At 39.9% G+C, this 26,608-nt stretch overlaps 1 protein-coding gene across 2 annotated transcripts in view; it reads left to right on the plus strand.

Moving 5' to 3' along the window:
• Window positions 1-26,608, plus strand: part of epas1b (endothelial PAS domain protein 1b) — a 48,658-nt gene that overhangs the window by 7,119 nt on the left and 14,931 nt on the right. Inside the window, exons 2-6 of one of the 2 annotated variants that reach the window (XM_023963599.2) lie at window positions 15,332-15,522; window positions 18,692-18,843; window positions 21,710-21,797; window positions 25,466-25,584; window positions 25,875-26,077. In XM_023963599.2, the coding sequence (XP_023819367.1) occupies window positions 15,332-15,522; window positions 18,692-18,843; window positions 21,710-21,797; window positions 25,466-25,584; window positions 25,875-26,077 (753 nt within the window). Of the gene's footprint in view, window positions 1-15,331; window positions 15,523-18,691; window positions 18,844-21,709; window positions 21,798-22,935; window positions 23,069-25,465; window positions 25,585-25,874; window positions 26,078-26,608 lie in introns of those variants that run through there. The other variant, XM_078932449.1, reaches the window with a different exon arrangement.

The following is a 26,608-nucleotide window of genomic DNA, read 5'->3' on the forward strand; positions in this document are numbered from 1 at the left end:
GTTGTTGCCTCCCCTGCTCCTTTAGACTAATGTGCTCCCCTCACCTCCTTCAGAACTCTGTCTCCCTGCCTTTTCCTCTTTCCCGTCCGCCCGCTCCCCTTCTTCCTCTTCCTCTGCCTCCAAATGTTCTTAACTCCATGGTCCACTGTGTCACCTGGCCCCGCTCCATCTCTTCTTCCCCTCTTCTCTTTCAGGGAGACTAAGGCTGCTCCGCAGTCAAAGCTGCAAAACTCTGAGAAACGAAATCCTGTCGCCTGTTCTTGATAAATCACATTTTATAATAAAAGGTGAAGCACAGGACCTCACACAGAAGTTAACTGCCTTATTAAAGCGCCAGTATTTAAACCAAGAGGTCATTTTTTTCAAGTAATCCCATTTTTTCGCTCTCTTGTGGTTGTTTCACATCTTTTTTATTCTGAAGAATCTCCAACCAGACCAACCGCATTTCTTAGTAATGTGTCTTAGCTCTACGCAGTCGTCATGTCAAAGTTTCCCTACACGCAGCCTTTAAAGGACTGTTGCATCGCAAGTCCCATTTGCATAGTGAAGATAGTGGGAATGAGTAAAAAAATAAGAAAGGATAAAATATAACAACTTAAATAAAACAATAAAAGATTCAACAGCTGATCATTTATATTATGTGGAGTATTATTTGTAACCCAATAGCTTAGATTTGTCATGTGATGTAGTTTTTGTATTGAATTATTTATTAATTTATTTATTTATTTTTGACAAGAAAATTTGGAATTACTTTATAAATCAACAGGGCATTAAACAAAAAGAAGTAAACAAAGACGGCGTAAAAAATAGAGTAGATAAACTTTAGGTACAATTAAATAAATACCTAAGTGTAACAAGTAATCATAATTTGACAAAGGACGAAAAGGTAAACATCCTTAAGAAAGGGTTATAAAGAGCAGTATAAAGCATTATAAACAAGGTCAGAACCAACTTAAATAAATAATGCCGTTTTTGAATCTCAGGGCTCAAACCCTTAAGAACTTAAAGACATTTTTTAAAAAAAAAAACTTTTTTTATAATTTTTTTTTAACAGTTTTTAATTGTTTTTTTAAATAGCTTTTAAAAAAAGATAAATAGTAAACATCTTTATTTTAGTCTAACAATGGAAAACGTATAAGTAAAAACAAACACCACTGTATGCAGAACTGTAAAGCCTTTTGGCGCGACATGCGTCACCCCACACTTGTACGTTGAGAGGCACGTGTGGGCTCAAGGTGTATGGTCATCGGTAGCACATGCTGAAAAAGCCTGCACACGTGTCCTCACACTTCAGTGTTTTGTGCCCAGAGAGCAGACACACAGACGTCTTTCTCTTTAATTCCTTCTCCACCCACCGTGGCCCCTCAGGGCCCCATTTAGCACTTTCATCTGTCAATCAGCTGCACAGAGCCAAGCTTTCAACCCTAACCATCACTTTCTAAGGTCAAAACGGAGTTGCCGGGCTCTACAGGATCAAACCAACAAAAACATGTCAGACGCTGCATGCCCGAGGGTCTGAACCCACCAATTATGACATTGTTCTCATGAAAGCCACTTGCACTCTCCAGAAACATTAGTGTCCAACAGTAGCAGCATCTTTCAACGATTTCATTGTGACCTGCTTAGTGCTTCCGTGCTCAACGGAAACTGAGGGAAGTTGATTTCCCTCTATCTGTCCTCCATCTATGAACGGCTTTGCCTTTCATCAGCTGTGGAAGATGGTTCTCAGCTCAGGGAGTGCAGCTTCTTTTCCTTAAAGAGAAGTCAAAAGTTGAGGCAGAAAATCTGTTGAAGCCTGTTCTGGCTTCAAATCAGATCTTTTGCAGCCAGAAGAACAGGTTGCAGTGACTTGAAAAAGTCCCAGAAATGCAGCAAATTATCAGAGTGAGCATCCAGGTTTAACAAATATCTCTGTCTTGTCGAGACATTCCTGCAGAAAGTGAAAGGAAAACTTTGAAATCTTTGAAAAAACACTTTTTTTAATACTTTAACTTAAAACCGTATATTTTGTTCATAAGTCTGTCATGCTTGAATTTTTTTGTTTTAGATTTTGAACTTTTATTTACATTTTCAATCAGCCAAGTTTAGGATCTTACCAAAAAGTCACTCATTGCCCAAACTTGTATTTAGCATATGAGGCTGATCTAAATCCAGATCCCGTATGCAGGATTTGTGATGCAAACTGATACAAAATTTAAAAAAAGTCTCAGCTCTTTCCACATCTTTGCTCCCTAATGGGTGTCACTGTTCTGCCCTTCGAGGATACCTTTAATTCTTTAAGATACAGAGCAATACTCAGTTAGACTAAAGTTAAGAAGTTGAAGGGCCCAACTATACGGTACTGTTGTTTTGAAACATTTAAGAAATCTAAAGAAACTGAATGACTGATCATTTATTTGAGCTTTTTTATAACATAAATGAAGCTAAAGTCCCATTATGTTCTCTGCATGTGACCCATCCCCTGGGGTAGCTGTGAGCTGCAAACACTGGTGGTCAACCCCCCTAGTCCAACGCCTTATTGCTCAATGTCAAGCAGGGAGACACTGAGTCTCTGGTATGACTCAACCTGGATTTGAACTCACATCTTGCCAGTCTCAGGGTGGCCACTGAGATGGTAACTGTGTAACTTTAGTTTACTTAGAATTAGGGTTGGGCGATGTCCCCTAATTTGGCCGTTGACGATGTTTGCTGTCAACCATCGGGATGGACGATGACATCGTCGGGGGGGGGGGGGGGGGGGATGTTACATTTTTCGTTCTTGTATAACTGCTATTCGTTATTTTGCTTTTTTCATTTTATCTCCCAACTAATGGTTAATCCGCGATGATCCAGTTTAAATTAGGGAAGTGACTTTAACAGAAAAAGTAACAAGCAAGATAGAAAAGAAGTGTAGTCGCTCCCGTACTTAATTAGTGAAGTGGACCGTCGGAGCGCGGACTTAAAGCTTTGTGTTTGATGGGAAGGGGGGGGGGGGGGGGTACATGAGCGGTATGTGTGGGAGATTTAAGACTGCGATCCGTCCCGCAGCTCTAGGGGTACAAGCAACCGAACTCAGAACCGGGTCTAAAAGTGTGTGTCTGAGCACAGCTCGGATCGTCAGCACACACAGCGGTTTGAGCATCAAAGCAGAAATGTCGCTCAGTCCTTAGAAAACATTTAAACAATCACGTGGATTTGTGTTTCCAGTCGTGTCCCGACTAAATAAAGGCTGATGTTATTCTTACACGTTTACGTGCAGCGCCACCCAAAGCTAATGTTGTTAGCCCGTGTTAGCATACTGCTAATCCTGGCTCCGTTCAGAAAAAGCACTGACCACACGGATTAAAATTCAAATGATGAGCGAACAGGTGTTTGATAATAACCGTAACATTATTAAAAGCACGTTTAGAAGATCGTCTCGTATTTTACCGAGCTGACATGTCAATATATATAGCCGCTCGGTGCTGTTATCGTTTTGTATTGAATTGTTACATTCAATAAAGTTTGGAAAAAAAGTCGCTCGGCGGAAGTTGTATCCCCTTCCGGTTTTCAAACTGCGCATGTGCGAATACTGCGCATGTGCGAATGATTTATTCCGACCGAAATTGTGACCTTAGTGAACGTTTTTATATTCTGGAAACATTTTTCTGGGCCCATGTACACGGTTGGATTCTAATCCGACCATTGATCCCATCAAGATATTTTGTACATGTAACCGCGGCTTATGGTGTCGACGCGCAACGTGGCGGGGGCGTGGCATCACGATGGTGGTCTCTCCATCGGGATGTCAGTCACCCATCACGATGGACGATGATATCGTCCATCGGCACAACCCTACTTAGAATCATATATTCCCATTAGTTTTCCACACATGTATGTTTTTTTGACACCTTTAGGCACAACAATTACAATATTGTGGCAAATGTAAAAGAAAAAAAGAAAAACTGGCAAAACTATGAATAACGGAGCTAAACCTGAGCCATAAATTATATTTTTGGCTTAATTAACAACTTGCTGCAAATTAATAAAACCCACATATGCCTTTACTTGCTTTAAACCTGCAGACTGTATTTGCAGTGAAGCTTACCAATTTTAAGAAAGTAAAAACAAACTGTAAATGAGTATTAGAAAAACACAATTAAAGGAATAAATGAAACTAAGAAATAAAAAAGCAGGTTAATTGTAAAGATTATTTTAAAAGTTTTAAAAATGAAAAAATAAATTCTCTGAAAAGATGACAGAAAATTTAAAAAAGAAAAATATGAAGATCTTTTTTTTTCTTTTTTGTAATTTTTTCTGGCACTTTTTTTCTTCCATATAGCATCTCTACCAATCTGGGTATTAGTTGCAACCTGTAAATGTGCTTGTTTGTGAACTTAAATGATGTTGGAGGCTGAAACAAAGGAGTAAAAGAATCTGCAGCAGACATATTTGATAATGTGGGTGAACCATCTGGGTCAGAGCCTCTGCATGGAGCATCAACTGTTTCGTTTCTGACGTCGGGTGTTTGAATCTAGGCAACTCGCTTGATATTCTGCAGAAGGGTCCGCTCCTCCATCGCCACCTGTGCTCTGCCCCCCCCCCCCCCTATCTGCATCCCCTCTGTGCCTCTTTCAATCAGCCAGTCTATCCCGACCATCAGCGGGCTGTGGGCTGGTTTGTTTGTTTGTGCCAGAGTGTGTGTGTGTGTGTGCGTGTGTTTCTCAGTGTGTGTGTGTCTTTCATGGACTATCAGAATCATCAGCAATCTCCTGCATCGTTCTTCCCCTGATTGAGCCAAAGTCGGGGCCCCTGTCTGGGATGGCTGTTTGTTGGCTCAAGTGTGTAAATGTGTGCGTGTGTATATGTGTGTGTTTGACTGTTTTTCCAGAACTCTCTGTTCCTCAGGATCACAGATTAGCCTGCGCTGTATTGTTGCTCTGTGTTTGTGTTCAGCCAGGCGCCACAGCTACAGGAAGACCCGCTGTAAGCAAGGAAAGGTGTGTGAGCTTGCATAGGTTTTGGTGTGTGTGTGTGCGCGCGTATGAATGGGCGTGAGTAGACTTTTCAACCTTCCCATAGAAAAATGAAATGTTCAATTTGTCAATAAGAAGCCAAACACATCAGAAATAGACCAACATTTTGTAAAATCTAGTTGTTTGGATCAAACTGTGATATTCATTGTTAGCAAACAGCTACAACAAAAGCATGCAAAGACTTTTTCTTCCTGCGTGCACTCTCATGGAAATTCAACACAACTTCTATTCCAACACTGTTTAGAAGTTCTGCTGAAGCGAGGCCTGCAAGTTCCAGCTGCTTCCAGGAATGATAGGATCTTCAAACAAGTGCAGTGTTCCTTAAAAAGTGGGCAGAGGTGTGGTCACATTCTCAGGTTTCAGTCAGTGTCATTGAAATCTGTACATCTGTTCTCAGTGAGAGTGATGGAAACGACAACAAACTGATTAGAACATTTTTGTTACAGAGCTGGGGAGCAAATGATCCATGCAGAACTGTTGTGAAGCTCCCTCCCCTCCCCACCTCTACACACACACACACACACACACGCACACACGCACGCACACACACACCTGCTCTGGTTTCAGGATCTGTTTCCTATAAGCACCTCTTGCTGTGTTATCACAACAATCACATGGACACTAGGGGTCAGGACCTGTTTTCTCTGCCTGTGTTTAGTGCGATTGCGAGGATGTGTAAAGCCTGAGCAGACGGTTCGCATGCACGATTGAGGCTTAAAGTGAAGACAGCAGAAGGTACTAAAGTGTTGATCAAAGTCTTCGGGTTTGTTAAAGACCCAATATTAATGTTTGCTAACTAGGCCAATCAAAATGACAGCGGTAGAATAAGGTTAGGTCAGTAAACAAAAACAACTAACCTTTTCATTTATTTAAACTTCAAATATATATTTTGAGATTTAATTGACAGATTGAGAAAAAAAAGGTGTGGCAGCGTTATTAAAATGTTCATATTTGTTTGTCAGGAGAAAAATTATATCCAACTCAGAGAGGACAGGGGAGTTAAAGAGCCTCCAAGCTTTTCTTTTCAGGTTCTATCAAACATGAAACCCTTTATTATTTAGACTTATGCACCGGGCATAAGGCTGCAGTGTTGGTGTTGTGTTGAATAGGTGTTAGGTTAAAGGTTTAGATAAAATGACAGGGGGATGATAGCACAGAGAAACTGAGCCTCTACTGCCAGCAGCAACAGGGTCACCTAAACACTCCCTGTTGAGATTTTATTTACAATACACAAAAGATCCCTAATTCTTTCAGACTCTTATTGTGAAAGTTTTTTGGAGCCCAGGGAAATGTATGAATTTTTTAAAACCTTTTTAGAAATAGCTAACCATTTAATCACATTAAACATTAGATAGGGGTAATTAGTACTGTAGACTATAATTCTCTATAGGGTACAGATTTGAAGCCTATAATGTGCCAGTCACATTATACAGTGGTGGACAAAACTGTTGGTACCCCTCAGTTAAAGAAAGAAAGTCCACAATGCTCACTGAAATGACTTGAAACGTTCAAAAGTAACAATAAATTAAATTTACTGAAGGCTATAAAACCATCTCTAAGCAGCTTGAAGTGCCTGTGACGACAGTGGCACATATTATTCAGAGGTTTAAGACCCACGGGACAGTAGCCAACCTCCCTGAACGTGGCCGGAAAAGGAAAATTGATGACAAATTGAGGAGACGGATAGTTGGAACTGTATCCAAAGAGCCCAGAACGACCTCCAAAGACATTAAAGGTGAACTCCTAGATCAAGGTACATCAGTGTCAGATGTACCATTCGTCGTTGTTTGAGCCAGAGTGGACTTCATGGGAGACGACCAAGGAAGACACCACTGTTGAAAGGAAATCATAAAAAAGCAAGACTGGAATTTGCAAAAATGCATGTTGACAAGCTTCTGGGAAAATGTCCTTTGGACAGATGAGACAAAACTGGAACTTTTTGGTAAGGCACATCAGCTCTATGTTCGTAGACTCAATAATGAAGCATACAACGAAAAGAACACTGTCCCTACTGTGAAACATGGAGGAGGCTCAGTTCTGTTTTGGGGCTGCTTTGCTGCATCTGGCACAGGGTGTCTTGAAGTTGTGCAAGGTCAAATGAAATATCAAGATTATCAAGGCATTCTGGATAGAAATGTGCTGCTTAGTGTCAGAAAGCTTGGTCTCAGTCGCAGGTCATGGGTCTTCCAACAGGACAACGATCCAAAACACACAGCCAAAAACACCCAAGAATGCCTAAGAGAAAAGCGTTGGACTATTCTGAAGTGGCCTTCTATGAGCCCAGATCTGAATCCCATTGAACATCTGTGGAAGGAGCTGAAACATGCCATTTGGAGAAGACACCCGTTGTCTCCTCATGAGACAACTGCATCAGTTTGCTCATGAGGAGTGGGCCTAAATACCTGTGGACAGGTGCAGAAGGCTCATTGACAAATACAGAAACCGTTGAATTGCAGTGATTGCATCAAAAAGTTTTGCAACAAAATATTAAGTTATGGGTACCATCATTTTTGTCCAGCCCTATTTCATTAGTTTGTTTTAAATAATTCTGTTAATCAACAACTGACAAGTAATGGCTGATATTGATATTGATATTTTCAGTAAATTTTAATTTATTGTTACTTTTGAACGTTTCAAGTCATTTCAGTGAGCATTGTGGACTTTCTTTCTTAACTGAGGGGTACCAACAATTTTGTCCACCACTGTATATGGGTACAGCCTCACCCATATTAATGCAGCAGATTTAATGGGCTGTGTTGGTTTTATGTGTCACTTTGTGGGTTTACGTGTAATCAAATACATGAGGGTTCTTCATTAACACCTGGGGAACGGTTAGAAAGCTGCAGAGCGCTCACATCCGCTCATATCAGCAGTCAGACGAGGTGACGAGGCGAGCACTGCAGAGGACGGCTGCATTCGCCGTCTGAAGGCAACCAGCAAGGGAGGCGGCCGCTCTTCCTTCGCTCGGTTGTCTTGTATTGTTCACTGCAAAAACAGGCCCCTTCAAAATGTGTCAAAAATTCTTTCCCCACTGGCAGATTTTCTTTAATTAACCAAAAAAACTCTGCCAATTGGGTAAGAAAAGAATTCTTATTCTCAGGAAAAACTGAGATGTTTTCTCAAACTAAGATTATTTTGCAACGAAAATCTTTCTTGATAAGACAGAAAGTAAGACGTTTTTTCTTGAAAGCACAAGTCTTTTTCCTTGGAGTCAGGTGGTTTGTGGAATGTTCCTGGCGTGTCAGTGATATATTTCTTACATTGACAAAGTAATCACAAACACGGGGGATAGAAGTGATCAGAGGGAGAAAAGGCTGAAGGAGGCAAAGTGCAGAGACAGAGTAGGAAAAAAAATAGTTTCACCACTTTCTGTCTGTTCTTTACTATCGCACACAGCTTAAACGGATTGGGGTGGCATGATGGGAGACCTGGTAGTGACACCTGGAACAGACGGTTTCAAACTGGTAAACACATCAGCTAGGGGTAGTCATTTATATTTGACTGTGAAAAATGTGTTAAAAGTTTGGTTAGGATGGCTATATTAGCAACTAGGAGGATATAAAGCCAAATGACTCCTTGGAAATGGACAACAAGGAAGAAACGACAAAAGCCGACTCAGTACAGACCTCCATCTGATGTGACCGCTTAGGGTCAGAGAGGGCAGGAAAGAAACACAAAAACACAAACACATTTGTTGTAGGACAAAAGAGGCAGAAAGTTCATGGATGCAACAATGACCCATACACCCATGAATGGGAAAGAAAAAACAACTTCAGAGGTCAGTGAGGAAAACGCCCAGTGTGTCCTGAAAGGATCCGGTGCAGTCTAAACCTAAAGCAGCCTTAGGCATTACTGAAACAGTTTAAAAGACCTGCAAGTTTCACAGGTTTTTCACCTGCTTAGACATACTTAACTGAATGCAAACTTGATAGCAAAGTTGTAAGGAAGTTAGTAAGGTAGTTACTTAGTTGGTTAGTAAGAGGAAATCGGACAAGTAAAGCTAAACTGAGGGGTTCTTTGAAAGTCAAAGTTCAAATCTGCACAAGACTTTCAGAGTAAAGGCTGCTTAAAGTGATTTGACTTATGACCAAAGGGCAAAAAATAATTTTACCTAGTAATAGCAAGTCCCTTATAGATGAAAACAAGGCATGCTGGTACATGTGTAAATCTTTCTTAAACTGATTTAAAAATAAATAAAATGTTGGTCTTTTATGTTCATCTCTTGTTGCCTCTTTGTATTTTTGTGTCTGTCATGATTCAGCACTCGTCAGCCACAGTTAATACTCTGTGTGAGTCTGGCCAAAGTGGGTATGTGTGTGCAGTTGTGTTCCTCTGACACGTGACCCGCCGGTGGTTTGGTGGGACTGCTTTACTTGTCTCACTGAGGTTTCAGAATGTCAGGTATGTGTTTTTCACCTGCCCGCCTGCCGATCTTTTCATTTCATAATCCACCTATTTTCAAATCTGGCATCCCAACAGCCTTGCATAGGGAGCGGCATAAGCCAAACAAAACCTGTTGTGAGCACAAACACGACAGGGACTCACTTGGCAGCTTGACTGCAGAGATCCATTCAGGGATCCCCACTAATGTTTGCGTGAGTGAGGGTGACTAAAATAGCCGGCAGCCCGCAGCATTGAGCCGGCTTGGGTTGCTTTTCTCACGGGTGGAGAAGCAGATGTGCCAGAGAAGTCAGGCGAAGCGAAGAATCTTATCTCTGCTCATACATTGTTGTTCAGCAACAGCAGAAATCAAAGCAGTGACTCATCACTGAGGCTTCTGGGTTTGATTGATGGAGTTTGCTTTTTATTTGTTTTTTTGCTTTTCGAGTGAAGGCTCAGAGCTCTTCAAAGGTGACCTTACTGAATGCTTTTGTGACATGATTGCATGTTTGGATAGAGAGACTTTAACCTGTGGCGTGTTTACAAGTCCTGTTTGGTATGGCTTCTTTCTCTTAGTCTTAATTTGTAGCCTGGGGGCTGCAGCCAAGGACAGAGGGACAAATGTTTGTGACTAAGACCTTTCTAATGGTCACAAGACCGGCTGGCTCTTTACTGGTCACATAACTCTGATGTGACGCAGCTGAAGTGCTGTGTCACTGAGCTCTAAAAGACCCCAAAGCTCAAGGTTGCATTAAAGAAATATGAGTAGAAGTATAGAATTTTAATAAAAAATTGTCGTTCGCATAAGGACACTCCAGTGACTTTTAAAAAATGTCTCCTTTCATAAATAGGTGAATAATCACTTGTTTAGAAAAGGAAAACACCTTCATTTTTTCTAAAAAAAGAAAAACACACAACAGCTAGAAGCCTGCAGGCACACTGACATGTTATCAACCTGGATTCTTGAAATTGCACAAAAACAACAACAGACATGTTTCTGGTGCCAAAAACAATTTCCCAGACTTTTTAGGGTTTTTAATGAAACTTGTTTTCCGTTTTGTGTGCAGATAAATAAATAAGATAATTATTTACTGAAGTGATTAAAGATTCCAAAAAGAAAGCAGCGTTTGTGTATGTTTAAGGCAAGCTGATAAAAGTTTTAATCCTGGAATTACAGCTTGAAAGATTGCAGGTTTTAAGCTAAATCAGCTCATGTTGTTTAACAAATGTTCATGTTTCAGCTCATCTCCACAGATCTGTGACAAATGTAGAACAAATGGGAATAATTGATCTGTAGGAATGGAGCTGGGTTTGCCAATCAGGAACCAGAACGTTTCACTAATTCAGGACTTCTGTTCAACCTATTGATCAACCGTCGGTTAAAAGCTGATTGGTCAAAAATCCATTGATGCTATTGGAGAAAAAAAACCATTAATACAACAATATTACAACTTTTTACTCATAATTTTACAACTTTATTTCCTAAATTTATTCATTTTTTATTTTTATGGTGGCCCTAATACACCTTCATGCATTGATACAACCAGATCCCTGAAGAAATATATTTAAATCAACTCAAATATCAAATAACTCAAATATCTGCTCCAACCCACAATCCTTCTTTTTGTGGCAAACCAATCCACATAGCAGATTTAGTATTTAGAATGACGAATAAGTAGTTTGAAAATTGGATTACCGGAAAGGAGTGAAAAGGACGAGCAGGGAGAATTTTTTTTTTTAATTAGGTAATCTGAGTAAGTGCACTTAGCAGAGGTCACCTTTGACCTCTAGCGTGTGTTTTTGTGTGTGTGAAAGTTCAGTAGGTTCATCAGAAGACTCAGTGACCTGCTGAGGCAGGCGCTGCAGCTGTAGTGTCTCACATCCTTAGATGCTCCAAAGTATAACAGTGATGGACCCTTGACAAGCAAAGAGTGGGACCCCACACTCAAACGCAAACCTGTAACCTATTGAAATGAGATCTTTGATTTGACTAAGAACTGACAGGCAGGCAGTGCTCAACTGGCTCATCAGTGAGGAAGGTTTGGGTAATGAGTGGCCGTGTTATTGAGTTTAAACCTTAGACGAGCAGGGAGACACTCTGATGAGACGCTGTCAGATAAGGTAATGAGGCCTCTGGGCTCTGCCTTTTCCTGTTAGATCCAGCCTATCTGAATGTTTGTTTGTACACTGGATTTGCCCACATTTCTGCAATTTCTCAGTCAAAGCTGAGCTGCTGTAGTTTTTATAATAAAGGTATCAAGGGGCATTCATCCTGTAGGGATTCTACTATATTAGAAATGTTTGGGAATGGACTTGTTTTAGTTAGAAAACCAGCTCAGGTTTCATCATCATTTATCCAGGATGTGGGTTAAAACATCAAACAAACAGCCACTCTGCGGCTGCACATATTTGTTTGCCTGCAGCAGAAAGTTTTGCCGTGCTGTTGTGGTTTCTAAATTCACTTCAGAAATAGGCTGTTTTTAAACAATCTTCAGAATCAGAAAATTACTGACAACTAGAGCATGTAAAATAACTTTTTGAATAAAATAACTATAACTATAACTATAAATAAAATAACTTTTTGATTATTAAATATAAACGCTTTCTCTACTGAAATCTAATTTCTACTGAAACCAGATTAGCTCTCTACGAAGAAGTGTTAGGACCGCCGTAAAAATAAGAAAATGAATACATTTAAGAGAATAAAGTTGTAAAATAATGAGAAAAAAGTCGTATTTTTTAATATAATAGGTTATAATTTCACAAGATATAACTATTGAGTTGATATAAGCGTAAAGACATTCAAAAGAATTTGTGGATTTCTAGTGGCCACGACGTTTATGCCGTTAGCAGTGTAGATGCAGAGATCCAAGTGGCTGCTGCGATAAACTAAAGCCTTATGGCATCATCATAGATGGCTGAATTGATGGATTTATTCGGCATGTAATATGGATGGAGGGAGGCTTCCACAACCAACTTTAGTTTTCATTTTTTTCCTCGTAAAATGACAATACATTTCCTCATAATTTTACAAGGTTGTTCTCGTAAAATTTCAATGTTTATTTTTACGCCCTTTCTTCTTTTATATTAGATCATTTTTTCCTTTCGTGGTGGCGCCAACACTTCGTCGTAACTCTCCATTTCGACTGGTTTATATACATTTCAGACACGAAAAAGCTGCCTGCATTTGATCTTTTCCACAAGTCAAAAAAGTCTTACCTTTACTTTCCTTATCATGAATTGTATTGGCTTTCAGGTGAAAACATCTGTAGCAAGCGTGTTTATCTCAACCCTCCCACCCCTCCATAATCAGGCTAGATTGGTCATTTGGTGTGTTTTTCTCTGTGTGGACCCTGCCCCTTGCTTTTAAATCCTTCTTTATTTGTGGTAATGTGTTCTAATGAGATCAACCCAGCAGCGGACACTGGAGAACGCCGCCCCCAAACATCTCTTTCTACTGATCAGACTTTCTCACATGTTGTTTGTCCTAACTGGCCAGAGTGGTTTCGGCTGCGTGACCCTGGGGGTCATAATGCTGCTACTGACTGCTCTACATCAGTGGTTGCCATGGAGCTTTAGACAGCTGGAGCTCTTCTTGCTCTTCTGAAAACGAGGGTTTGGTTTGGACCCTGCAGGATGGCTGGTATTTCATCATGTTACATGAGAAAATGGAGACGCTGCAGCTGGTTCTGATGGAGGCACAGCCTAAACCCACATGTTGTTTTGCAGCATTACAAGTTTATCAAAACCAGGCCTAATAATGAGCCGGAAAAGAACATTGACCAATTCTGCTTTCAGAAAACCGCGTTAGGCTGAGGAAATTAAAATAATCACATGGCTCCACACCTTCACGCAGCTGGTCATTCGAAAGCTTTTCTAAAAAAACAACCATCATCTATTAAAATAAAGCTGCTTTTAAGTGTGCGTCAATGTGGCCGGACTCCAAACACGTCTTGCTGTTTCCAAAGTTCAGATTTGACATCACAGATGTTTCTCAATTCAAATCAAACCTAGAGGCAGGAATAAACACATAGCTGATAAATGACTGATGGTTGTTTTGCACATTTATCTTGTACACTTTGATCACTTCTGTGTTCTACAATTGACAACATGAAAGAAAAAGGACATGTGAGGCAGCTTGTTGTCAAAGCAGCAAATGTGGGTTGTTGATTAGGATTTAAATCTGGCATTCATATGTTTTACTCCCATTCTAAATCAAGCCTGCAGTTTTTTTTTTTAATCATTACAATGGTCACTGCTGTGTTTAACACAGATTTATCATTTATAATACATTAATAGTTCTCAAGTTTGTACCATATTTTACCAACCGTCATTGTTTGTAAATCTATATTCTGCATAAAAATTAATTGATTTCAAATTGATTCAAATGAATTGAAATGATGCAGTAGTTTCTGTTCATGTTACTTTACATCAGATCAAACACGACCTGACCAGTTCATTAGAATTTTTAAATCTTAAAGCCCAGTTTATATTTCATAGCAATTTGTAATCACCACCACATTGGAAGGGAATCGGACCCATCGCTGCAAAATGTCACTCAAGCTGGTGACATCATCCACGATTGGAATTTCTTGCCAGTAGTACAATAACGTGTAAGTCTCACTATTAAACCTGTATTCATTTTGAGTTTTTAGAAGAACTGATGGCTGTGCAAACTCGATCCAGAAATTTGTTGTTTCCACGTTCCAGGATTTTGAAGACATCACTACATTCCAAATATATGCAGGATTAGACATTATTTTAGTTCCAAAAAAAAGGGGGAAAAAAACATTTTCACTGTATATTTACTTTTTAATGCAACTATAATATCAGCTGTATTTGATACAGATATGCAGCAGGTGGCAACTTATTTATTTATGTTGTAAAAGTATAGTTATTTGGTATGTCGGGCTTTGCAAATAGAATAAAAAAAACCTGATGTACCAATCACCTGATCTTGTCTCCACCATCATTAGCCACAAACGTATTTATATAGATGTAAGCATGCATATGAAAAAGAAAAAGCTTTCTATATATAAAAAACTGAATCTCAAAGATCTTTGTATATCACAAAAAAATAAAAAACACTGAAACGCTGCAGACAATCACATTATCAGAGGTACATTCAAAGCAATACTGGTCAACTTTAGTATGAACGACACCGCACAGTTGTAGTGGGGACACAATGCATAATGTATTGCGTCATACAGAATGTACAAGAAATGATGCGATGGCCAATTGCTATGCAGTTTAAACCGGGTATCAGTGACGTTTTGTTTTTGTGAAAGGATCTTTCAGTCTATTTCTGGCATCTGCCTTGTCTTTTACTGCATGTCCAAATGACATGGAACAATTGCATGCGATGCGTAAGCAGCCACCCTCGCACCGAACAGACTTCCTGCTTTATGGCAGTTGGGGAGATCCCTAAACATCAGAGCCACTGGCAGACTTTAAAGACGATCAGTGGCTGGAAGAATGGATGTGGGAGTGCAGGGATAAAAGTCTGCTGTCATGCTGACCTCGACAGGCTCTGACATCAACATGTCCCAACTTTGAGAAAAGATTGACGCCTTTTGTTCGTTTGGAATTACCTTCAACGACAACAAAAATCTCTGAAACCTGATTACAAAAAAGAAAAACTGATTGGAATGTACAACAATTTACTTGATATTACCTCTTTTTAAGTAACTTTTACTGCAAAATTATGTTTTCACGCAATTCTATTTAGTGATACTTTTTAAATTCCTGATCTGATTTGACCGTGTCATGGAATTCATTTGTGACAGAAGGGAAACAGTTTATTTGATTATGGCTAAATATTAACAGCAGTTTAAGCCAAAAAAAAAAAAAAACATATATTGTGAATAAAAGTCTCCTTGGAAAAAAATTACACTTAATGGGCTTCAATTTTTCCGATTTAAACAAATCAATTGTATCTGCTGTGATTTGTGTTTCAGAAGCAGCTCGGAGCGGCGGAAGGAAAAGTCCCGAGATGCGGCACGCTGCAGACGCAGCAAAGAGACGGAGGTTTTCTACGAGCTGGCCCACCAACTGCCTTTACCACACAGCGTTAGCTCCCACCTGGACAAAGCCTCCATCATGAGGCTGGCCATCAGCTTCCTGCGCACACGCAAGCTGCTCGCCACATGTAAGGACACATTCATACTATGGAGAAAATTGGTGACAGAGAAGCTGAGGGGAAAGGAAAGGGTGCTGATTGTTGCTTGTCCTCCAAGGCAACATCTTTGGCATGTTTTTACATTTTTGAGTGTGTGCAGCGCATTATCCTGTTCAGTAGGAAGGTGTGGGTGAACGAACGGCCTCTCCTCCCTCCTCGTCTTGGATAAAATTAGAAACGGAGGAAGTGGAGCAGCAGACCTATTGTTCCTCCCCTGCGATCAGAGAGCAATAAACTTAAACTGCTACAACATCAGTGCTCTTTGCTGTGACTCATCTAAAGTAAATACCTTCTTTTTCTGTCATCAGCCAAAAACAGTTTAGTAGAACAAGATAGGATGCAATGAAGTAAGACATGAACCATTTTAGAGTTCTCTGGTTTCAATCAGCTCTGATAAGCACATCTTCTCTAGAAAAACAATTTTTAAATAAAATAGTTTGATTTGATTAAATGAAACAAAGAAACTGACTGTAAAACTAACCACTGCTGTCAGTGTCCTGTTAAATATGAATCAATAAGGCATTCCATACCTCGTGTTTTCCTGTAAATATCATTCTCTCATGGTTTTGAAAAAGCCTTTCGATTAATCAGATAGCCCGTTATTAATAATAATAACATGATAATGAAAAATAATAAATCATAACACATGCCACAGCCTTTCTCATTTGTCACCTTTCTGCTCCCAATCACTTTGTGATGTTCTGTTTATATTTCGGCGTGCCGCTTTGCAAGTGTTATTTCCTTAAAAAGCCTTTCTGTGATTATTTATTTTTTTGTGCCATTGTCAATCATTCCTTTATTTATTCACTGACCACTAGAACCTTTTTGGTTACAACCATACTAGAATACTTTAACATAGGTCATAAAAGGTCAAAATGATTAACACAACTGTCATTTTTAAAAACACCATATGTTTTAACATCCAGATTCATCTGAAAGTTATGATATTGATTGAGCTGTGTTGTGCCAGCTTCTTCAGCAGTCCTGTAATGAAGTATGTAGAGAGGCATGAAAGAGGAGGAGGAGCATGGATGGCAGAAGAGAAGGAGAGAGGGAACAGAGAGGAGGAAGAGGAGTGCAGGAAGTAATGAGGGTAGGAAAAAAGTGGGTCAGAGGGCAGGAAAGAACAGGGAGATCCATGCGATGCAGCAGCAGATATCCTTATCACGCTGGTCTGATTGCTCCATGATGGAGGGAGAGATTGGAGAGGAAGCAGAGGGCTCTGCCCATCGTTCGACGGGTGATGGCATTATCCCTGCTAGCCATAACACCCGACTGCTTCGGCGCCAAACGAGCTGCTGTGCACGAATGCCAAGCGTGCACATAGAAGCACACACTGACACATGTGCAATCTGATGGAAACACCTCGGTTATGTAACACTAGCATGGGGGAGGCGGGGAGGGTCCTGGAGGTGTTTGGGTCGCTTCCCCTTGAAACAAAATCATAAATATTTCAGCTCTGATGCTGCACAGCTTAAAAAATAAAATAAAATTGAACCAGAATCTCTGTCTCCTTCTAGAGAGACTTTATTACAGTTTTAACACGATCTAGACTACACCAATAAAAAATTTAAAAGTTTCAAAAAACAAGTCCTTATGTAAATTATAATTAAATATCTTTTGTGATTTCAAATTGGGTGGAACAACAACATAAACAATCATACACGTGATCAATAATTAAACTGTTGTTGTTGTTTTCTTTTGTAGCAAGTAGTGAATTTTGAATACTAGACTTATAATTACAAAATGAAAAATGGATCAAAATACCACTTTAGGGGTTCTTTTTGTGAAGAATGAACATGTAATATACTTAAGATGAAAAAGGTTGATTTTGGACATAGTTTCTGCAGAACACTAGGAGTTCATCCGAAATTTTCCTCTGAGTTGTGAGTGGGACTGTTTACTCCCACTTCCCCTCCCTGTTGCTGAGAGCTCTCTGTTCAGTTTAAGCATTTTTTCATCTGCTCCTGATTCACAACAATTTGGGTAAAGAAAAACTTAATTTACTTTAATTCATACTTAATACATTATCAGAAAAATTTTATGTCAAAAACACCAAAAACACGATTTTCATCAGAGTGGGCCTTTTAAAATTCCACATTAAATCATTAAAAAACGATATCTCTTTTTCCATTTGTTGTGGCTTTCTTATTAAAACTCCACCATGGAAAATCTAGATCACAGAGTGGACGATGATATCAGGGTTTCCTCGCAGTTTTGTTGGAATTTGAACACCCTGAAGTTTCTTCTTTAATGTCTCTGTTTGTGAGAGTTAGGATCAGGCTCCATTTCCTTTTGCCAATACAAAGGAATGCTGCTTCCAGCCACATTCTGGGACAAACTCACCCTCTGACACTCCTTCTGCCCATTGCAGTGCAGCAAACATGTAGGAAGACAGGGAAATGACCTGCTCTGCAGCTGCCTCTCAAACTTGATGTTCTGCACCCCATTATTTTGAAACGAGGGCAGTTATGCAACTAAGCCACACCAGGAAGAAGAAAAGTTCAGCTCAGTCCAAATGACTGGTAATCACAGCTGAGTATGTAAGCCAAAGGTGCCACCAGTCTCTGGACTGGGAGCTTAGAGTCCTCGCCTGATCTCTTGGGCCCGTGAGAAAGCTCTGGACTCCCGCGGGAGTGAGCGCTCCTGGGCCAAGCTCCAAACTCGATCCCTAGGCCTCTCTGGGAGCCTTGAGAACAGCTCTCTCTTATCTGAGGGAAGCACAGCAGAGGAACTGCATGCTTCCCACCCTCCACCCCCGTTGACTACTGGGCTTTGTTGAGTGTGAAAGCACTTTCCACACACACACTCCCTTCTGAGCTGAGGTCAGGTCCCTGGTACAAGAGCTTTTATAATAATTATCTCCAAAAAAAAGACTGGAGTCCCTGTGTGTGTAAATGTTTGTATGCTACACTGGTTATATTTGAGCTTAGTTGCATAACAGTAAAAAGTTCTGCTCCAAAAGTTAGCTACCACTTTGGCCGGTTGTGCATTTTTGGACGTAACTTGTTACGGTCGAGGATGAGGAGTGGCTTTAGATGCAGGAATGCATGACATCACAGATTTCTAGTGCCATCCATTTATACCAAGCATCTGATGCAGCAGTTCATTTTTAAGTGCAACTTGTCTCTCTATCCAGGTGGCAGCAGTGGCAGCAGTGACAGCGACAAGGACGCACACATGGACAGCCTGTACCTAAAGTCTCTGGAGGGCTTCATCACCGTGGTAACGACAGATGGCGACATGATCTTCTTGTCTGAGAACATCAACAAATTCATGGGCCTCACGCAGGTGCACAACCTCTTACACAGCACTGGAATACAACATCAGACACATGCACAGACTTTAGGAGAGTAACTGTGGCGTCACCTTTACTGTTATCGTGCTGGAAATAAAACCAAACTCAAACTCACTTTCAAACTCTAAATGTGCATCCCTCTTTTTTTAAACTGTTAGATTTCAACAAGTTTTTTTTATTCTAAATACTTTTTTTTTTCTTACATTGCGTTAAATCAGTGACTTTGACTTTGATTTATGATTCAAACAGCCATGCCAAAAACACTAAAAACCATCAGTATTAACGTTTACATGTAAGCACAATGCAAAATCATTTTATCAGACAATAACATTAAATAAATAAAGCCTGAGATGAATAACGACAGATTACATATTCGGCTGTGTGTATTTATGAAGCAAAAACTAAGCCAAAATACAGAAAAATATGCCAAAATGAAATAAGAGTTTGAGTAGCATCCAGGTTCTATTAATCAAATTGGCTTGAATTATTAAGCTTCAGAAAGTGAGATTGTGTTTGTAAATATTTATAGAAGGACTGAAGCTTTATCAGATAAGGGACTATAAAGAAGAAAATATGATGGTTCTTTTTTAATGTTTTTCTGGACACAGGTCTGCCTTTGGTTCTAAGCTCAGTTCAAATCCATCTTTTGTAGAAATGCTATTTACTATGAAGGACAACAATTAGAAAGTCCACCTTCTGAGCCACTTCAGCTCAAGATTTTGCAGAGAAACAGCATAAAAGTACATAAACTTCATCTAACATTCTGCAGTAAGGGATCATTTGTCACCAGGTTTAGCCTGCATAAAAATCAAATCGAAATCAAAACAAAACAAAATCATAAATCGTCAAAACATAACCACAGTACATTACTAACACTTCTAATCTTGTGTCCTGCACAGCAACAGGCGAATTTTTGTTATTTTCCAATCACACAACCTGGATACCTTTTATTTTAATTTTTTTTATCTTTTGAGGGAAATCATTCTGAGACCTAAACCTGGATGCAGCAACTTTTTTTGTTGTTGTTGAAGTCCCACTCCAATCATCTTTTGACTTATTTTAAAACCAATGTGTTTTTTTTTTATTATGATTATGCTGTGTTAGGACATAGTTTCTGCAGAGTGGCAGTAGTTCATTTGAAATTCACCTCTATGTTGTGGCTGGAACGTTGCTACAGAGTAAGCCTGCCCATACTTTCCATTATCCGTCTGTTTACACGCTCTCCCGCTAGCTTTCAGTCCCTCGCAACCTCAACCTAACATGAGCAGTGGTGAGAAATATTGGAGCTATTCCATTGTACAGTTTTGAGGTGACAGTGGCTCAGGTGGTTGAGCAGGTCGTCCAATGACCGAAGGGGTTGGCGGTTCGATCCCCGCTCCCACCAGCCAAAATGTCGTTGTGTCCTTGGGCAAGACACTTCACCCTCCTTGCCTCCAGTGTGGCTCCACTGGTGTGTGAATGTGCATGAATGATCCCGGTGATGGTCAGAGGGGCCGTAGGCGCGAAATGGCAGCCACGCCTCTGTCAGTCTGTCCCAGGGCAGCTGTGGCTACAACTGTAGCTTACCATCACCAAGTATGAATGAGGAGTGAATGAATAATGGACACACTGTAAGCGCTTTGAGTGTCTTGAAAAGCGCAGTTAAATCCAATCCATTATTATTATTATTATTATTATTATTATTTGAGCCATATGCCATCATGGATGTGAAAAACAAAGACATACATGGGTCTAGTCATCTACAGGTGGATGCATTCATTCAAATTCATTTTATCCATAACTTACATTTTCATCAGAGTGGGTCTTTAAATTCACAATATTCCTCAGTGCAATATTTTGTCGACAAGCAGAATGTTTCTGGCCCACTCAGAACATGGGCCTTATCTATGTCTAAACTCTGGGTCACACAGCTATAATGTCAACAACATCTAAACCTTTCTTTATGTCATCAAGTGACTAAAGTTGAAATGTATTTCTCTGCCTAACATTTACAGAAATGTTCCTGATAGTGGAGAGAGCTTCCTTCTTTTCAAACTATTTAGCGCTGACTTCAAATTAAATGCTTCTATTTGGTGGAAACCTGACAGAGAATTAAATTCCTTTCTTATGGTGCAGGAGATTAAAAAAACTGCAGATGCTTTATAGATAAAATAGATAACGATGGATTCATAGTCTGTACTTTATCAAAACTTGTTCCTATCAAGCTATAAAAACTAATTTATGATGCTAAATGTAACTTTTTGTACGTTAAAAATAAATGTATTACATTTGTAAATGTGACTACATAGTTGTGTTTTATTTAATCTTTTTTTTTATCAACCTCAAGCTCAATAAAGTATTTGCACACAACTTTTTTCAAAAAAGAACAATTTGAAGTTCCTCAATTAATTTTTACCAAAATCTGGTTGACAGAAGATCTTAACTCAAGCAGATGGGACCGATTTGTTGACACATGCTGGCAGACTCAAAAGCCTAGTGTGTTTGTGTGAAATGCCGGTGAGGCCAGCAATGTGTGCTGTGCACAGAGGCAAGGGTGAACTCCAAACACAATCGGCATTTTTTCGTTTTTTTTTTTTCTCTGGCATCAACCTCACAAACAGGAAACAGAAAAAAAGAAGCCTACTGTAAATCTGGTAGTGCTGTTTTTTGTGCTGAAGTATTCTAGTTTGCTTTAGATGACACTTTTATTTTTCCTTCCTGGTCCCTCATGACTCAATTTTTCTTCTGTTTGTCTCAAAACAAGTGATGCTACCAGAAAATTAGAACCACTATACATGGAAGCCAAATACAGAAGCACAAGTCATAGGTCATCAGTGTGCTAATTTATACAATTTTCCTAAAGCTATCTATGTTTTGCAGGTGGAGCTCACTGGTCACAGCATCTTTGACTTCACCCACCCGTGTGACCACGACGAGATCAAAGAAAATCTTAGTCTGAAGACAACAGGTCAGCACTCATCCTTGCATCCGTTAGCGTCTGTCCAAACGTGGCCTCCTCAATGGTCATTTTGCAACAGATTAGGAAAAATACAAAAACAACTTTATCAGACATAAACTGTTATCAGCAAAACAAATAAGAGGACATTTTTACAATAATTGGTCTTTCAAACCTTTTCTTTTCGGTTTTGTACAATTAATTTAATGCTTTGATCTTTAATACCTCTTTTTGTTCAAGCTCTACAAAGAAGAAATTACTTTGGCAGTCTAGAATTAGTTTTTATTCACCATCCATCTAGTGAAATTTTCTTCCAAATAAGTCCTGTGCATAGTAACACAGATGCTGGAGCCTATCCCAGCGAAGGTGGGGTAGATAGTTCACTGCCGAAAATATTTCTTTGTTTAAAAACTATATTTTACCATGTTTCTTTAGAGTTATTGACAATGTACTCACTGAAAATAAAGTTCTTAAGATATTTATTTTATTTTTTAAATCTAAAACCTGCTACCCCCCCCCCCACCCACCCACACACACCATCTCATCTAAAATGATCAAAGTATCACACTTCAGAAGCCTCAGAGGGAAAAAGTGATAAACTGTTGCTGTAAGTACAAACGTTGCTGAGGTTTAAAGTTACAAAGCAATTCAGGATGAAAAACGAGGAGACTGTTGTCTAGAAGAATGTGTTTGAATGAAAGAAAGATTTTAGACGTCAGTTTTCAATTTCTTAGAAATGTTGGCTTGTAGATGGGTTATAGAAAAGTAAAGCTTTACCCCATGATTGATTACAGTCTTGGTTTGGGACATTGAAGCCCCCACAGTCTTCTTCATCCCTGAACTCTAGATTGAGATTTTTTAAATGGTAAAAATGTAATGTTTTAGTATGAAATTGTTTTCCCACACATTTTCCAAAAATTAAATAATACCGTAGAGGATCTATGAGTCAGAGGAGTCAGAGGATCTAAACCTTTTTAGAACGAGAATTCCTTTAAAAAAAAAAGGATGTTCTATAATTCTGTATATATAACGGGGAAATGTCCTAAACAAACATGGGAACAGAGGATCAGAGGCTACAGTCCTGCAGAGGGGAACAGAAAGAGAGATAGAACTTTGTGTGTGTGTGTGTGTGTGTGTGTGTGTGTGTGTGTGTGTGTGTGTGTGTGTGTGTGTTTGTGGTGGAGAGGTGAAGGAACTGGAATAAGAGCTGCTAACATGAGGAAGACAAAGACTCTCAGACAGAGAAACCGATGAAATTCCTGAAATAGGCTCCGTGCACGAAAGTAAGGAGTTCTACTTCCGCCGCCTTGAGTGTGAGGCCGACCATTTCCGGTTTGCGACTTCTATAGCAGCGACACGGCAGATTTTGATTGCGAAAGATGGTATATTTCACCCGTTTTCTACAAGGTCTCCCGAAAATCGACGTGAACGACATCTACAGGATTGTCGACCAGTGCGTGGTTACATGGGCAAAATATTGTGTCGAAAAAATATAGTGTCGAGAATACCGAAAGGAAATGAGTCCCGTTGTAAACAAACCTGTGCTGTCACATATTTATGCAACAGCTCGGTGATATACGAGGCGATCTTCCAAACGTGCTTTTATTAATTTTATGAATATTATGAAGTGCCTGTTTGCTTATCATTTTATATTTAATCCGTGTGGTCAGTGCTTTTTTTGTGGAAGAAGAACAGAAGTGAAGAACAAACCAGTGTTAGGATAGGCTAACAACACGGGCTAACAACATTAGCCTTTTGATGGAGACAAAATCCAGGACAAACCATGCGGGAAACGCTGCAATCTGCATCCTGGCTGCACGTAAATGATCAGCCTTTATTTGTCGGGGCACAATTAGAAACATAATTCCATGTGTTGTGATTTTTTTTGAACAGTTTCTAAGGACTGAGCGGCATTTCTGCTCTAAGCTCACACACACTGTGTGCTCTGCTCTGTTCTCGCGAGTCCGGCAGCCGCTAACCCAGAGCGGCGGTTCGGCTCGCAGTCCGAATTCTCACACATAACAAAACGCACACGTAACAAAGCACCCTCCCCTCAAACACATTAATAAATCCGGCTGCTCTGCTCAGAGAGGTTCACTCGGTCCACTGGCACCGGAGCCCGAACGCAGAGCTCGGATGGCGGGTCCAGACCTCAGTCAGTGGACACGCATCCCCCCCGCATCTCCCTCGTGAGGGGTGAAAGAGAGGGGAGACCCAGCGGAGCGGGGCTTTACGCAGGGCGTCCGCAGAGCCGCTGGTCGGTCCCATATGCGCTCCAAAGCTTTCTCTCAGCGAAACACCGTCTATGCATGACGTAACCCAGAGCAGCAGTGACACACGATCGGAATGACCATTTACAGGAACACCGATCGGTATAACCCAGCTATCTCGATCGGAAAGAAATTTTGATCCGAACGAGTCTGACCGGGGCAAAGTATTACGAACGGCGTGTTTACATGACGCATTTTCTTTCCGATTGCTGCAAATACGAAACACGACTCGTCTTGTTTGGGGTGAAGTCCCCCCGCCGTGTTCACCATCCATTCAGCTCTCACCGACACATATACTGGAAAGCTATGAAAGCTTATATTAGTACTGTTGTACTTTGACAAATTCGCACACGGGTACAAAACAATGTTGTGATGTCTTTGTCACGCGTTGAAACACCAAACGCCTTTCTTTTACCCGAAATCCGCTCCTATTTACTCAAAACTAGCAACTCAACAAAACTCCCCACAACAATAACACGACCAACAGGAAGTTGTCGGCCTCACACTCGAAACACGGAAGTTAACCGGAAGTTCTATCGTGCACGTAGGCTATTCCTCTCTCTATAAATAGACAATAGTCAATTTTCTTTTGTAATAACTTAAACTATGGATGATAGTTTATCTGCCATGGCAACAACTCATTCGTTGAACAATGCATCCATCCTCTCATCCATTCTCTATACCTGCTTATTCCAGTTCGGGATCATTAGGTTACCCAGATACTGTTGGGCAAAGGCGGGGTTCACCTGGATCAGTTATTAGTTCCATCACAGAGCTTAAAACCTCTGCTTAACACCCTACAGCTCACATTTTTTAGTAAGCAGGCATTTATTCATTTTATTTTTTTAGATTGTATTATATTTTTTAATTCAAATGGCTTTTTGTTTTAATGTAGAGTTACCATATAAAAGTACAGTGGAGACTTTACCTCATGGCTCTGCAGCTGCAGGACAGAGGTGAACTCCGACCTCATCGTGAATCTGTTCTAATTTTCCCAATGGCATAGACAACCGCATCAGAAGAGCTGCTGCATGAACTTCTCTAGAGTTTTTTTCCAATTATTTTTCATTATTTGGTTTCAATAGAAAGAGTTTAATTTTCAATATTTGTAGGTTAAAAAAATTTCTAAATAAAATATTGACTTTATCGTTAAAAGATTATGAAATTACAACCTTTAAAAACATTACACACAAATAAAATTTAAACCCTTAATATTTTTCCTTTTTCTTTCCTTTTTTGGTATGTCAAATTTGGGATGTATAACATACATGAGACTTTCTATGAATAGAACATCAGACTAAAACATTTTATTAAAAACTTTTACTTTTTTATGAACACCTTCATATTACTTCAGTGAGGAAAACTGGCATATTGATTGTTGTTTAAGAAGTGTTTGCGTGCGTTTTTCAGGAAGTGGCTTTGGTAAAAAAGGCAAAGAACTGAGCACAGAACGGGACTTCTTCATGCGGATGAAATGCACGGTAACCAACAGAGGACGCACCGTCAACCTCAAGTCGGCCGGCTGGAAGGTGACTGCAGCAAGGGGACACTTTCCCCCACTTCCTCTTCTCATATCACTTCCTGTTGGTTTCTTATCAGAGGCTGAATTTAGAAAGGTATAAGTAAGAAATGCACAGGAAATTCAAGATAGGTTTAAGTGTACTGTTTAGTCAAAAACCATTTAGCATGTTTCCAAAGATTGCAAGATACAGGTTTAGGTTAAAATGAATTTCTGCACAGGAAACTTTTTTTTTCCCATCATTTATCCAGTGTGTGTTCCTTCTGTAAGTTGTGTCTCTCCTCTTGTGACTCCCTCTAGGTGCTCCACTGCACCGGTCATCTGAAGATGTATGACGGCTGCCCTTCTCGCGTGCTTTGTGGCTACAAAGAGCCCCCACTCACCTGTGCCGTCTTGATGTGCGAACCAATCCCACACCCGTCCAACATCGACACACCTTTGGACAGCAGGACCTTCCTGAGCAGACACAGCATGGACATGAAGTTCACCTACTGCGATGACAAGTAGGCAGAAAACCCACAGTCGATTAAATATGTTTCTGCATCCATCTAATAGTCTGAATGAGTTGTTGAATTTTAAATTACCTCCATTTGGGGGAGATGCTGCCATGTTGTGTTTCTTTTCACTACATTTGATCCCATGGTTGTATTTTATTCAACTCCTTGCTTCATTTAACAGTTTTAACAAAACCAAACGTATTGAAAAAGAAAACCCTTAGTTTATTAGTACACTATTCAAAATACTATGGCCTGATTAAAGGTTGTGCTACGTTGCAAAACTCAAAGTCCACACAATCAGTATGGGGTTGCGCCAGACTATGAATTATCTGAAACACCCATGTTAGTAGTTTTAACGCAGCCCTGGTCGCCACATTTTACCAGCTTTAACATAAACATTTGGATCAGCTTCTTGGAGTTTAAAATATTCTAAAATGTTTCTCAATCGCTCCTGGTAAAGTTGTAGTCATTGACATCAGTTGTGAGTTATGAGTTGTGGTGTAAATAATGTGGATTCATTACATAATTTTTAACACT

Source organism: Oryzias latipes, chromosome 15 (genome assembly GCF_053564925.1).
Source record: "Oryzias latipes strain Hd-rR chromosome 15, Olatipes_Hd-rR_3.1".
NCBI classification, from domain to species: domain Eukaryota; kingdom Metazoa; phylum Chordata; class Actinopteri; order Beloniformes; family Adrianichthyidae; genus Oryzias; species Oryzias latipes.